The sequence below is a fragment of the Arvicola amphibius genome, chromosome 5 (assembly GCF_903992535.2).
Source record: "Arvicola amphibius chromosome 5, mArvAmp1.2, whole genome shotgun sequence".
NCBI lineage: Eukaryota > Metazoa > Chordata > Mammalia > Rodentia > Cricetidae > Arvicola > Arvicola amphibius.
In genome coordinates this window covers 55714021-55728072 of record NC_052051.1, presented here as the reverse complement: position 1 = coordinate 55728072, position 14052 = coordinate 55714021, and the positions used below count along the sequence as shown (strand labels likewise).

Genomic DNA, 14052 nt, shown 5'->3' with positions numbered 1-14052 from the left:
TCGGGAGGCAGAGGCAGGCGGATCTCTGAGTTCGAGGCCAGCCTGGTCTACAAGAGCTAGTTCCAGGACAGGCTCTAGAAACTACAGGGAAACCCTGTCTCGAAAAACCAAAAAAAAAAAAATTTCCAAAACAAATATATAGACTACTAGTAATAGTAGAGATAAGAAGTTGACTTTTAGATAGTATAAACCAGGCTAGTGGCACTCAGGAGGCAGAGGCGGGTGGGTCTCTGTTAGTTTGAGGCCAGCCTGGCTTACAGAGTGCGTTCCAGGACAGCCAGGGCTACAACAGAGAAACCCTGCCTTGAAAAATCAAAACAGACAAACAAACAAACAACAACAAAAAAGCAAACCACAAAAGGTAGCATAAATTTGTAGTTAACAGGGAGGGGAGCTATTTTCGTTGTTTTACAATAGTATTGATTGAACCTACGCAGGTACTCTACTACCAAGTTACATTAGTATCATTGGAAAAATTTAATTTAGTAAGCTGTTATTCACACATACAGTTTTTTTTTTTTTTTAAATGAGCTGTAGTTTCTCCCCTTTTTATTTGGAATTTTTTGTGTAGAACTATTGAAGGATAAAAAAAATACCTTCTTACTGTTTGTAAATTAGGAAGTTAGTTGGCTTGCAGAAAATTCTTTGGAGGGAGAAGTTCTGAATTAAATGTGAGCCATACACTGGGCATGGTAACACACACCTCTAATCCCAGCACTCAGGTGGCAGAGGCAGTCGGATCTCTGAGTTCAAGGCCAGCCAGGGCTACACAGAGAAACCGTCTCACAAAAAAAAAAAAAAAAAAAAAAAAAAGAAAGTTACTCTATAACTGGATGATGAGTCAGTTTCTATTACAAGTTGAGCATTCTTAATCCTCATACCTGAAATTTGAAATTATCCAAACTTTAACTCTTTTTGGTCATCAGCAAATAGAAAATTCCACAACTGACCTCATGTGATGGGTTATAGTCAGAATGCAAGTACACTTCTATTATTGTAAAACTATCTATGGCCCTTATGTATGTGTGAGATTTTCTGTATAGCTAAAAGCTGGTATGGTTTACTTTTAGATGGAAAAAAAAAATCTCCCTTCTTGATATCAAATTTGAGGGATTGGGATTGCTGATCTTGCTGAGAATAATCGCAATTAAGTAGCAAAGAGTAATTTTGTTTTATGTAGTGGGTTGCTATAGTTTCTTTACTATTTCTCTATTAATTTGAAGAGTAGATGACTTACTCCATTTACTTTTAAACGATGATGGAGACAGAAAAGGTTATGTTTTCTAGATGTTAGCTAGTAATATGACCTAGAAAGCATAAGTAAGAAACATGAGAAGCTTCTGTATTCTCTCTAAATGCACACATGGATGTATGCATGCTCGCTCATATCTCTCTCTCTGCATGCTAGCTCCATCTCTCTCTGCATGCTTGCTCGCTCTCTCTCTCTCTCTCTCTCTCTCTCTCTCTCTCTCTCTCTCTCTCTCTCTCTCACACACACACACACACACACACAGTTTTTTTCTACATTGTTGCCTAAAATGGGCAGTCATCAACTCAGACATCACAAAAAATATATACTTCATTTGTTCTCTTTATTCTGACCATTTAATGACTACATCTAGAATTATGTTTATACCAACATTTTGTTTTGAGCGTGTTCTATTTACAGTATGAAGACAGTATCTCTAGAGTTACCCCTTTGAAAACCAAAAAAACTGGGGCTAGAAAATACAGTTTTGTAGTTATAAACATTAACTGTTCCTTTATAGGACCCTTCTTCAATTTCCAGCATTTAGATGGTGGCTCACAATGGTCTGTAACTCCAGTCCCAGGGGATCTGACATCCTCTTCTGACTTCTGTGACACCAGGCATGTACCTGGTACACAGGCAAATATTGATATAAATAACATGAAAACAAATAAAATCTTAAGGGAAAAACAACAACTAAATCTGGGGTGACTTAATAGCTTAGGTTATAGCATTGAGTGTCCTATAACTTCAAAAGTAGATTGTATTTTTTTTTAAGATGAAGGATACTTAAGACCCTTGTGTTGAGGGCTTATTATGCCTCTTTGGTCTTAGAGAGATTCTGTGGTTCACAATTACGCTTTTTGCTTATGACTCATTAATAACCACAATTGCTTATTAAAGTAAAACAGATGAATTGTTTGACAGTTATGTCTTTTACATACCTATAATGTAAAAGCTCATTTAGTTTCTAAGATTCTCTATTTCCAAACTATAAATGAAGCTGAGCCTAGTTCAAGTATCATATGCTAACTATCTAATTACTCGGATTATCCTGAATAGAAAAGCTTCACTTCTTTTCCTTTTTACATCTGAAACATAGACTTTAAAACACCTCATAAAAATGAAACCCCTGTCAAGGGAGAGGAGTTATTAGCAAGAGAATTTTATCTTTACAGAATTTCTCTTTGCCACTTGTTTCAGGTTAATGGTAAGAGTTACCCGCAGGCTAAGTTGCTATTGGGACAGATGGGGGCATTGCATCCAGCCAATAGGCTAGCTGCTTATATCACAGGCAGGTTGCGACCCTCAGTCCTGGACCTCTCAACCCTCAGTACTGTCATCTCCAAGGTAGCATCCAATGCCAAGGTGGCTGCATCCAGGAAACCACGCACCCTATTGCCTTCAGCATCCAATTCCAAAATGGCATCCTCTGGCCCAACAACAAATCGCTCTGGGAAGAATCCGAAGGCATTTGTTCCAGCAAAAAGGCCAATTGGTAAGTGGTTTGAAAAGGCCTGCAATTTAGTGTTGGCCAATGATTACAATATGAATATTTTAAAAGTAGGGAAATACAGAATTGGGCATTGTTATTAATGCCCTTTCTTAAATATTTTTAAAATAATTCTAATGGTTTATGTTATTTGATAACTTGAACTCTACTTTTAAAGTTAAAGACTTTGAGACTTTATATTAATATAGAAAAGACTTAGGATTTCGCTTTAAATATTTTCTTCTTCCTGTGAGGGTTGATGTTTTGTAATACCAACCATATGCATAGTCCTTGTACTTGAAAATCTAAGAAACTAGCAAGAGCTAGTGGAATGAGTTAGTATAGGCTAAAAATAAAAGGCTCTTATAAATCATAATTTTCAAAATAATGTAGTGTTCTTGTATATTCCTGTCTTGTGTATGAAATCTTTGCCTAACATTGTAGTGCTATGGTCTGTACTAAATTAATTGCCTTCTTGAAAGATTTGTTTTAGTTGAAAGCTCTGCAGCTGGTTTATGGAATTCCTCTTTTGTTGTTTCAGTTATCTTTAGGAATGTTAAGTAAAGTCTTTATTTTTATTCTTCTAACAGGACGTTGAACTATCTGGCTGAAGGCTGGAGGATGGGGAATTAATGCTTTAAAAAGAGCCCACTTTTGCCTCTCTAGTACAGCTTTAATTAGAATTTAAAACAATAATAAAAGATAGTACTACTCTTTTTTGAGAAATGTGTTTATATTCTAGAAATATGTAGTGTTTAACTATCATAAAAGGACAGCTGTAGAGGTGGAGCTGCTGAAGGAAGAAATGGTAGAAACAGTAAGGGTATGTGATGGGAATCTTGTCCTTTCCTTTTCATATGTTTTAGGTGATAAGGTTAGTGACTGCACTTTTTTAATTTGTGTATTTTGAGACTGGTTCTCTATGTAGCCCTTGCTGCCTGGAACTATTGTAAACCAGGCTGGCCTCAAAGTCACAGAGATCCACCTGCCTCTGCTTCCCTAGTGCTGGGATTAAATGCATGTGCCACTGTACCCAGCGCTCGTGCTCTCGCTCTCTCTCTCTCTCTCTCTCTCTCTCTCTCTCTCTCTCTCTCTCTCTCTCTCTCTCTCTCCTTTCTCTCCCTCCCTCTCTTCCCCCTCTCCCTCCTCTCCTCTCCCCTCCCCCCCCTCTCTAGAATTTAGATGTATTTTGTAGCCTGAAAAAGTTGAGTCAGAGCACTCAGTTTTATTTATTTTTTTAATCAGAATTATAAAGCTTTGCTTTGGGTTGAGGAAAGTGTTTGAATTTTGTGGGTAGAAATTGGCTCATGTAGGTGGATTAAGAAAGTGGCCCAGTGGGCACAACTAATATTGGTAAGCATAGTTGTTGCACCAGTGATGGAGCATGCCTTTAATCTGAGCACTCAGGAGGCTGAGACAGGAGAATCTGAATTTGAGGCCAGCCTGGTCTACAGAGTCCCAGGACAGGCTTCAAAGCTACAGAGAAACCCTGCCTCGAGAAACAAAAAAATTAAAAAGAAAAGAAAGAAAGAAAATGACCCAGTGGATGCAACTAATATTAATAATCACAGCTATTTAGTAAGAGGGGGCACAGTAAGAGAAGTGAACATTTTTGACCTGGGAATTTTTATTTGCAGCGGCTCGGCCCTCTCCTGGCGGTGTGTTCACACAGTTTGTGATGAGCAAAGTTGGAGCCCTGCAGCAGAAGATACCTGGAGTTCGCACACCCCAACCCCTGACAGGGCCACAGAAGTTCAGTATCAGGCCTTCTCCAGTAATGGTTGTCACACCTGTGGTTTCTTCTGAGCCAGTTCAGGTGTGCAGCACTGTGACTGCTGCTGTCACTACTTCTCCTCAAATGCTTTTAGAAAATGTTCCTGCTGTGACATCTATGTCTGCTATTTCTGATGCGGGAGCTAAAGAAGCTACTTGTTCTTCTGTTGCCTCTGCTGCTGGGGTTGTTGAGATCTCTGAAACAAACAACACTACCCCTGTAACATCTACCCAGTCTACAGCCACTGTGAACCTTATAAAAACTACTGGGATTACTACTAGCCCTGTGGCTTCAGTTGCATTTCCTAAATCATTGGCAGCATCTCCAACTATAACTCTTCCTGTTGCTTCCACTGCCTCCACCTCCATAGTCATGGTAACCACAGCTGCATCTTCCTCCATGGTGACCACACCAACTTCATCACTGAGTTCTGTACCTATTATACTCTCAGGAATTAATGGAAACCCACCAGTGAGCCAGAGACCAGGTATGGAGTAGTTGTTACAGTCTGCTTTATTTTTATCTCTCTCTGTCTGTCTGTCTGTCCATCTGTTGCTTTTTTTTTTTTAACACAGGGTTTCTCTGTGTAGTTCTGATTATCCTGGAATTTGCTCTGTAGTCCAGGCTGGCCTTGAAATCAGAGCTCAGGCTGCCTCTGCCTCCCAAGTGCTGAGATTAAGGCTGTGTGCCACTTACAGACTGTTGTGAACCACCTTGTAGGTACGCAGAACTGAACTTAGGTCCTTTAGAAGAAGAAAAGCCAGTGGTGCTCTTAACCACTGAGCCATCTTACCAGCCCCAAATTTAAGTTGGCTTAGGTTAAATGAATTTAAAATGATATACCTATCTACTTTAATAGTTTTTAAATAAATTATTTGTATGTTTTATGTATCCTTGTATGTCAGTGGACCATATGCATGAAGTGCCTACAAAAGCCAAAAGAGGTTGTGGGGTCCTCTGAATGTAGGTCTTATGCACGAGCAACAAGTGCTAAGCTGTCTCTCCAGCCCCTGCAACTAGCTAAAAATATGATTCTAAAATAAGTAAATAAATTCTTTTTAGTCCTCCCAAAGAATTTATGTAGGGAGGCTAGGGAAATGGCTTAGTGGGTTGCATTTGTTGTCCAACCTTGGCAATCCGAGTTCATTTGCTGGAACCCCATATAAAAGTGGAAAAGGAAAGCCAACTCCACAAAGTTGTCCTCTGACCTGTGCACACGTATGCTCATGCATACCGTAAACACACACAAGTGATAATAGTACTAATGTGAGGAAAGAGCAACGGAGAAACCACTCAGCAGCAATTCTATCTTACTGATATTTTTCCCTAGTAAATATTTTTGCTTTTGGCTTCATGATCCAAATCCCTTTCAGACTTTTAATTCATATAGAGTTAGTTTGTAAGTCTGTTGAAAAGAAAATTTGTCTTCTGCTTATATATATCTGTAAAAACATGTTTAATTTAACATACTGTGTAAATTTGGAGGTGAGATCTTTGTAGGTGATGCTATTTTGATTTCCTTTTGAATCTCTTTAGTTCATTTCTATCATTTTAGTTTTCTAAGTTTAACTTTTAACTTTTTGCATTTAAAATTTTTTCTATTTATTCTTTTATATGCGTGAGTATTTTGCCTGCATGTCCAAAAAGAGCATTAGATCCCCTGGGACTGTAGTTACAAATGGTTGAAAGTCACCTTGGGAATTGAACCTGGATGCTTTTAATTGATGAGTCAACTCTCTCGTACACTTTTCCTATTTTTCATGTTCATGTGTGTATGTGTGCTGGAATGTATGGGTTTGTATGAGGCACCTGAGGATGATATGATACCAGGAATTATCCTTGATCTCTCTTCTATTTTATTCACTGAGGCTGGTCTCTCAGTGAATCCCAGAGTTCACTGGTATGGCTGGTACTACTAGCCAGCTTGCTCTGGGGATCCTTTCTCTGCCTTCCCAACCTGGGATTGTAGGTAGGCTGCCACTCATACCCAACATTTGTATGTATCATGTGAATTCACACTCTATTCCTTTTGCTTGTTTAGGAAGAACTTACCCACTGATCTAATGGCTTCTAAGCTGTAGATTCCAACCTTTTTCTACACTTTGTTTTACAGTACTTATGTAGAAGCAAACATTTTACCACTGAACTGTACCCTCAACTAGTCTCCATACTTTAAATTTTGTCCCCAAATTAGTTTAGTTTTTCTAGTTACATTGTTTTGCAGACCTCAGTTATTCAGGTATATTGCTTTTAATGTCCTCTATCATTTACTTAATGTTCCTGTTTATATCTATTATTTAAATTGTTTTTAAGACTAATTTTATATTGTGTTTTGCATGTATGTATGTATGTGTGTATGCATGCATGCATGTATGTATATATGTGCACCACATGTGTGCTTGGTGCCTGAGAAGATAAGAAGAGGCTTTGAATACTCTGGGACCAGAGTTATAGTTGATAACAAGTCATGTGAGTTCTAGGAATTGAACCCAGATCCTCTGCAAGAGTAGTCTGCTGAGCTAACTTTGCAGTCCTGTACCTATTTTTTAACCGGCAGTTCCTAAATAATTGACTCAGAGACTTAATATAGCTAGTTATTAATGCTCAGCCAATGGCTCAGGCTTTTTACTAACTAGCTGTTACAACTTAATCCATTTCTATTTTTCTATGTGCTGTCCCGATCTTGTGGTTTTTACCTTTGTCCTATTTTGTATGTCTGACTCCTTTGTCTGTCTGGCGACTCCTCTGACTCCACCCTTCCTCATCCCATCACTCTTTGTTTGGTTGCTCTGTCTATACTTCTTGCCTGGCTACTGGCCAATCAGCATTTTATTAAATCAGTATGAGTGACAAATCTTTACAGCATACAGAAGGATTATTTCACAGCAAAACCAAAAATAAAAAAATAAGACAAATTAGTACTTTAGTGCTAGATAAAGAAGTACATACCTGTAATTCCAACCCTGTTTCACACAAAAAGGAGAGGTCAGCAATACATTGTTTTCCTAGCATGTGTGTGACTCTAGGTTCAAATCTCAATACTGCAGGAAAAAGATGTGTACTTTTTTTATTTAGTCAAAGGATTAAAACTGAAATGGAATTTTCCATAAATAATAGTAATCTGTATTCACATATTACCTGAAATGTAAAATTAAGACATTTCATTTTTATTATATTTCATATTTCAATTTTATAATAAATTGAATATATTCTCAACTCTTAAAGGGAATCTCAGCTTAGATACTTTGTAACTGACTTTTTATTTGTTCTACCCCCTACCTTTTCCCCCTATTTCTTTGGCACATTTAATTGAATAATCACATATTCAGGGATAGTAAAGATTTCTTTGTCTGAATGGAGTGGTAAATTAGGCTTTAAACTAATAACCTGAAAAGTTATTGTGTATGTTTCTTAGATCATATTAGATGCCCACTTCCCATAGGAGAGGGTCTTACTGTGTATCCTTGACTGTTCTGGAACTTCTGTGTAGACAAGGCTGGCCTTGAACTCCCTGGAGGTTTGTCTGCTTCTACCATCCAAGTCCTGGAATTACAGATGTGTGTCACTATGCCCAAACAGGTGCATTTTTATTTTTTTTTTCCGGTTTTTCGAGACAGGGTTTCCCTGTAGTTTCTAGAGCCTGTCCTGGAACTAGCTCTTGTAGACCAGGCTGGCCTTGAACTCAGAGATCCGCCTGCCTCTGCCTCCCAAGTGCTGGGATTAAAGGCGTGCGTCACCACCGCCCGGCTCCAAACAGGTGCATTTTAAAAAATTATTTTATTTGTACGAGTGTTTTGCCTGCGTGTGTCTGTGCACCACATGTGTACAGTACCCATGGAGGTCAGAAGAGGATGTTGGTTTCCCCTGGGGCTTTAGTTACAGACAGTTGTGAGTTGTCGTAAGGGTGAACCTGGGTTCTATAGAAGAGCAGCCAGTGTTCCTAATATGAGCCATTTCCATGCATGTTTTACAAAGGTTTATGTGTACTTTTATGCTTGTGTCACTGGAGGCTAGGAGAGGCTTTCAATTCCCTGGAGTTGGTGTTACGTGCAGTTTTTGAGCTTCCCAACATGGTTGCCAGGAATTGAACTGTCGTTTGTAAGAGTAGCATTCTCTGTTCCGTCTCTCTAGCTCTTGGGTGCATGTTTTTGTTCTAGTTGCATAGTGCTATTTTCACAGACAATAAAATAGCAAACTTGAGATATTTATTAGCAATGTCAGATAAGTGTACTAATTTGAACTAATACTAGATCAGTTTTGTTTGTACTTATTAGTAGCATTATACCCATTTCTTTACCCTAGTATCCTAAAATACTATCTTTTCTCATCTTGTATTTCTGAATTGTTCTTCTAAACATTAAATCTCATTTGTTGTTATTAATGGTTTGAAATGTCTTGTTTTTGTTTTTTATTTTTTGAGGCAGGGTTTCTTTGTGTAGCCCTGGCTGTCTTGGAACTCATTCTGTAGAGCAGATTGGATTTGAACTCACAGAGATCACCTGCCTCTGCCTCCCAAATGCTAGGATTAAAGGCATGCACCATCACTGGCAATGTGATTTCTAAAATGATAATAATGATCCAGGTATGGTGGTGCACACCTTAAATTGGCTCTTAGGGCAGAGGCAGGTGTGTCCTTTTGAGCTTGAGGCCAGTCTGTTCTCCATAGCGAATTCCAGGACAGTCAGGATTACATAAAGAGACCCTGTCTCAAGATATAAAACAAAGCAAATTATATTCTTAACTATGAATAGTATACTACAGAGGGACAGTACTTCATTAACTTTATAATTCAAGTTAGACATTACTTGCAGTATTATTAGATCTAATCTCATATTTTTACCCATATATTCTGAAAGATAAATTCTGATAGCTTCTCATTTTTCTGTTTTTCAGAAAATAACCCTCAAATTCCAGTGACTACTCCACAGATCTCTCCTAATAATGTGAAACGTACTGGACCTCGATTGTTGTTGATTCCAGTGCAGCAGGGTTCTCCTACTCTTAGACCAATACAAAACCCACAGCTTCCAGGACAGCGGATGGTCTTACAACCTGTTAGGAGCCCAAGTGGAATGAATCTATTCAGACACCCCAATGGGCAGATTGTTCAACTTTTACCTTTACATCAGATTCGAGGCTCTAATACCCAGCCCAGTTTACAGCCTGTGGTGTTTCGGAACCCAGGTATTAAGTTAGAGATCTTTCTGATGGGTTTTGTGTTTGAATCACTTGACCATGTGGTGCATTGGGTATACTAGACTTTTTCTTTCTCAGTCTCTTAAACTGGGAATCATATCTTAAAAGACTTGATGAGATGAGCAGTGGTGATTTAAATTCTTTCTTTTTTCTTACCAGGATCTGTGGTGGGAATCCGACTATCAGCTCCTTCCAAATCTTCTGAGACCTCGTCATCTTCTACTTCATCCTCTGCCTTCTCTGTCATGAATCCTGTAATTCAGGCTGTTGGGTCTTCTCCGACAGTAAATGTCATTACTCAGGCACCTTCGTTGCTTTCCTCTGGATCTAATTTTGTCTCTCAGGCTGGTACACTGACCCTGAGGATTTCTCCTCCTGAATCTCAAAACTTAGCAAGTAAAACAGTCTCTGAAAGCAAAATAACACCGAGCACTGGAGGGCAGCCTGTTGGAACTGCTAGTCTCATTCCTTTGCAGTCAGGTAGCTTTGCCTTGTTGCAGCTCCCAGGACAAAAGCCTATTTCTAGCTCCATTCTTCAACATGTTGCTTCCCTTCAGGTAAAAAAGGAATCTCAGAATGCAGACCAGAAAGATGAAATAAACTCCATCAAAAGAGAGGAGGAAACTAAGAAAATTCTAATATCAAAAGAAGAAGCTGTAGACACTGAGACTGATATACTTAAGCAAAACTCAGGAATTAATGCCTCAGAAGATACCTTGAATGATTCATTTGATGATGGGGGTGATCTTTTGGATGAAGAAACCCTTACAGAAGATGCCAGAACTTATGAACACTCTTCTAGCACTGGGTCTCACACAGATGAAGACAAAGATGGTGATGAAGGATCTGGGAACAGGAGTCAGAACAATCCAAAGGAAAAACAGACTGTCCTGGAAGTTAGGACCATTTCTGAAAAGGTCAATATGATGACAGTCCAGCATGCTAGTAAAGCACGCCTTCAAAAACACGCTGAGGTGAAGATGGAACAACAGCAGCAAGGATCAGACAGTCCAGAGGACCCAGATGAATTTCTATTCATCACTAAGGAAGAAAGTAAATTTGAATTATTAGGGACCCAAGTTAAGGAACAGCAATCTAACTCAAAGGCAGAGGCCAAGAAGGATTGTAAAGATTCTCTGGGAAAAGACAGTCTTAGAGAGAAATGGCGAAAACACTTGAGGGGTCCCTTAACTCAGAAGTACATTGGAATTTCACAAGAATCTAAGAAAGAAGCAAACATGCAGTTCTTTACAGAAACAAAGCCATGTCAAGAAAATTCTGAACGGGACATCTCTGATTTCCTTGGGAAAAGCGGAACTACTGAGAATGATGGAATCTTAAAACCTGAGGGTAGTTCTTGGAGTAGCATTTCTAGTTCTGCAGCCTTCTCTATCATTCCTAGGAGAGCTACAAAAGGAAGAAGAGGGAGCAGACGTTTTCAGGGTCATTTCCTACTCCCAAGAGAACAGATAAAACCAAAGCAAGAGACAAAGGGTGGGAGAAGCAGTGCTGACTTCACTGTTTTGGATTTGGAAGAGGAGGATGAGGAAGATGAGAATGAGAAAACCGATGATTCTATTGATGAGATTGTGGATGTTGTTTCTGGCTACCAGAGTGAGGAGGTTGATGTAGAAAAGGTGGTGAGCCCATTTTTGTTGTGACTGAAACCTCATGGATTTAAATGATTAGAGATAGTAGCTTTTCTAGAGTATCACTAATACCTAATATATTAATTTGGGTGCCTAAGTTTAGAATCATTATTAAATGGCTAGTGTTTAAGGCAACACTGTGTCTTGCTTGTTGCTATTATAAAGGTGGCTTGAGTAGAGATGGTATAGAGTGCTTACCAAGGTGAATTTAAAAGACATCTTGTATCTTTTAAGTCCCTGTAGTTTCTGTCACATTGTCTGTGATGTGGTTGACGCTTATCTGATAACAGATAAAATAAGAAACAATGGATGGGGGCATCTTAGAAATGAAAGAGAAGGGGTTTAGAGGGAAATTTTTTTCTAGGAGAAAAACGTCAAAGTACCTGGTACTTCAATATAATAATTGTCCAAAAGTTGCTTTGTATCTTCTAGTGTTAAGTATGTTATAGCTATAATTTATATAGTCTAGACTTGGATCATTGTCCTTTACAATGTGACTTTTATTATAGTTTTATATTTTAATTCAAGTTCTTTTCATTTTTTGAAAGGTTTTCTATTTAGGAGTCTATTAACTGAATTAAGTAACTGAGGGTCTGGCATGATATAGAGCAAGACATTACGTTTTTTCCTATAAAAGGGCCAGATGGTAAATATTTTACGCTTTACAGATTAAATGATTCCATTGCTGTGGTAGTATGGAAGCAACCACAGACATGAGAGTGAATGAATGTGGCTGTATTACAGTAAAACTACAAAATATGCTGTGGGCTCTGGTTTCCTGACCACTCTCATAGACAGCTCCTTCAGGAAGTCCAAAAACTTAATGGTCAACTCTCTTCAGGATCAGATGATCGAAACCTTTGTACTATTTATATTTCAGACTCTTTTGAGATATATTTAGTTCCTGTTTCTACTGGTATCTAATTGCTTTATCAATTGCAACAAAAAGGTAGTGTTTTAAAACTAAAATAGCCGAGTATGCTTGCACACTCTTTTGATCTCATCCATATCTCTTGAGTCAGAGACAGTAGGGTCTCTTGAATTTGAGGCTGACTTGGTCAACCTTGAGTCCCTGTCTCAGAAACAGTCCCCTCAAAACAAAACAAACCAAAACAACCCTCTAAAACATTTTAATCTTGTGTTATATCTGTACTTCAATAATTTGACTTATAAGGATACAGCTCTAAAATTGGATAATTTATATATGCACCTTACACTTTTTCTGTAGGCTAATCTTTTTCAAGGATGTAAATCCAAGAATATGGAGTTTGTAAGGTTTTATTGCAAATGTACTGTATTTTTACAGTCTCCTTTTTGGTTAGTCTAAGTAAACATTGCATCAATAAACAAAAACATAACAGTCCAACTTTAAAATTAGCGAGGACTGTAGCTATCAGTGGAACTAACTTTGCAGAGCCTGTAGAATGCCTTCATTTTACAGGGGCTCTTGCTTTGATATACTCATAATCTGACAAAAAAAAAAAGTTTACACTGACTCCTAAAAGAAAGCATGTGAATGATCTCTAAAGTATAAATACTGTATCATATTTATATGCATGTGCTATGTCAAAATTTTCTTGACACTTACTACTAGACTTGTATTTGAATGGTGTGAGGAAATAACTATTTTGTCTTCTATTGAGATTATTGTATACTATTTACAAAGCCTGCAGTTAAAATCTGAAGTAGATAGATGTGGGGTGCAGGCCTATAATCATATCTGTGAGGAGGTAGAGGCAGGAGGATTGCTGATTTGAGGCTATCCTCGACTACATGTGTCATAAATCTATGAAATAGGCACATACCCTTCAGTTCAAGTATTATAAATCAAACCTACATTAGTAACTTTAGATTCTGTTCATTTTTGTTCCGTAGGAGTAATTATAAAATACACTGTCTAAATTTAACATATATTGCTTAAATTATGCTTATGTTGAAGTGGGCACTATAATGATAGCTTGTATTTAGTGTCTATTAGCCTTATGGAGCCTTTAATTTGGTGATGATTTTTCCAAAATTGTAAATGTAAGAGTTTTAATAAGGTGATTGGGATACCTCATTTTGAATTATGCCTCTGAAGTACAGTTCAAATATATATAAAGATAATACGTTTTTAGTTTCTGGCGCTATAATACTGCTTTTAAAGATGGACTTGAAAATATCTGTCTCACATCATACATATAAGTTTGTAAAAGAATTGGATGAGTTTCTGGGACAGGTGTTCAGTTTTACTCAGTTGCCTCTGTTCTGATATTATAGGGAACTATACTTGGGGTTACTTTTGAAAACTGAAGTTCTTTAAAAGCTCTTACTCTGTGGAGTTGTATCCCATTTCCATGTCTGTCTTATATTAATGTGTGTTGATTTATGGGCATTTGATCAGATATTAGTTGTGAGGCACCCCTTAAAACAGGATTTTATGGGTTTGGAGGGATGAGGGGTTCGGCATATTTGATCTTAAGATTTTATTCAAAGCCTTAATGCATCACATGTGAATGCTATCCTCTAGAAATAATATCAAAACATCAAACATAGCCTTCTATAGACTCTCCAGCCTAAGGTTAATGATAGCCGTTTAATATACACCTATTACTTAACATGGTTGTTGATGTTAACTCTAATTGTGTTATCTTTCTGACATAATCTTTTTGTGTGATTATAAGTTCAGGTTAGGTAATTCTTTCTTTGGAAC

At 37.9% G+C, this 14052-nt stretch overlaps 1 protein-coding gene across 4 annotated transcripts in view; it reads left to right on the top strand.

Moving 5' to 3' along the window:
* The window catches only part of Mga (MAX dimerization protein MGA), a 91813-nt gene that overhangs the window by 63747 nt on the left and 14014 nt on the right, over nt 1-14052 (top strand). For 3 of the 4 annotated variants that reach the window (XM_038329616.2, XM_038329618.2, XM_038329617.2), the window contains exons 14-17: nt 2453-2747; nt 4379-5002; nt 9409-9699; nt 9871-11348. In XM_038329616.2, coding sequence (XP_038185544.1) covers nt 2453-2747; nt 4379-5002; nt 9409-9699; nt 9871-11348 — 2688 coding nt within the window. The remainder of the gene's footprint in view (nt 1-2452; nt 2748-4378; nt 5003-9408; nt 9700-9870; nt 11349-14052) is intronic. The other variant, XM_038329619.2, reaches the window with a different exon arrangement.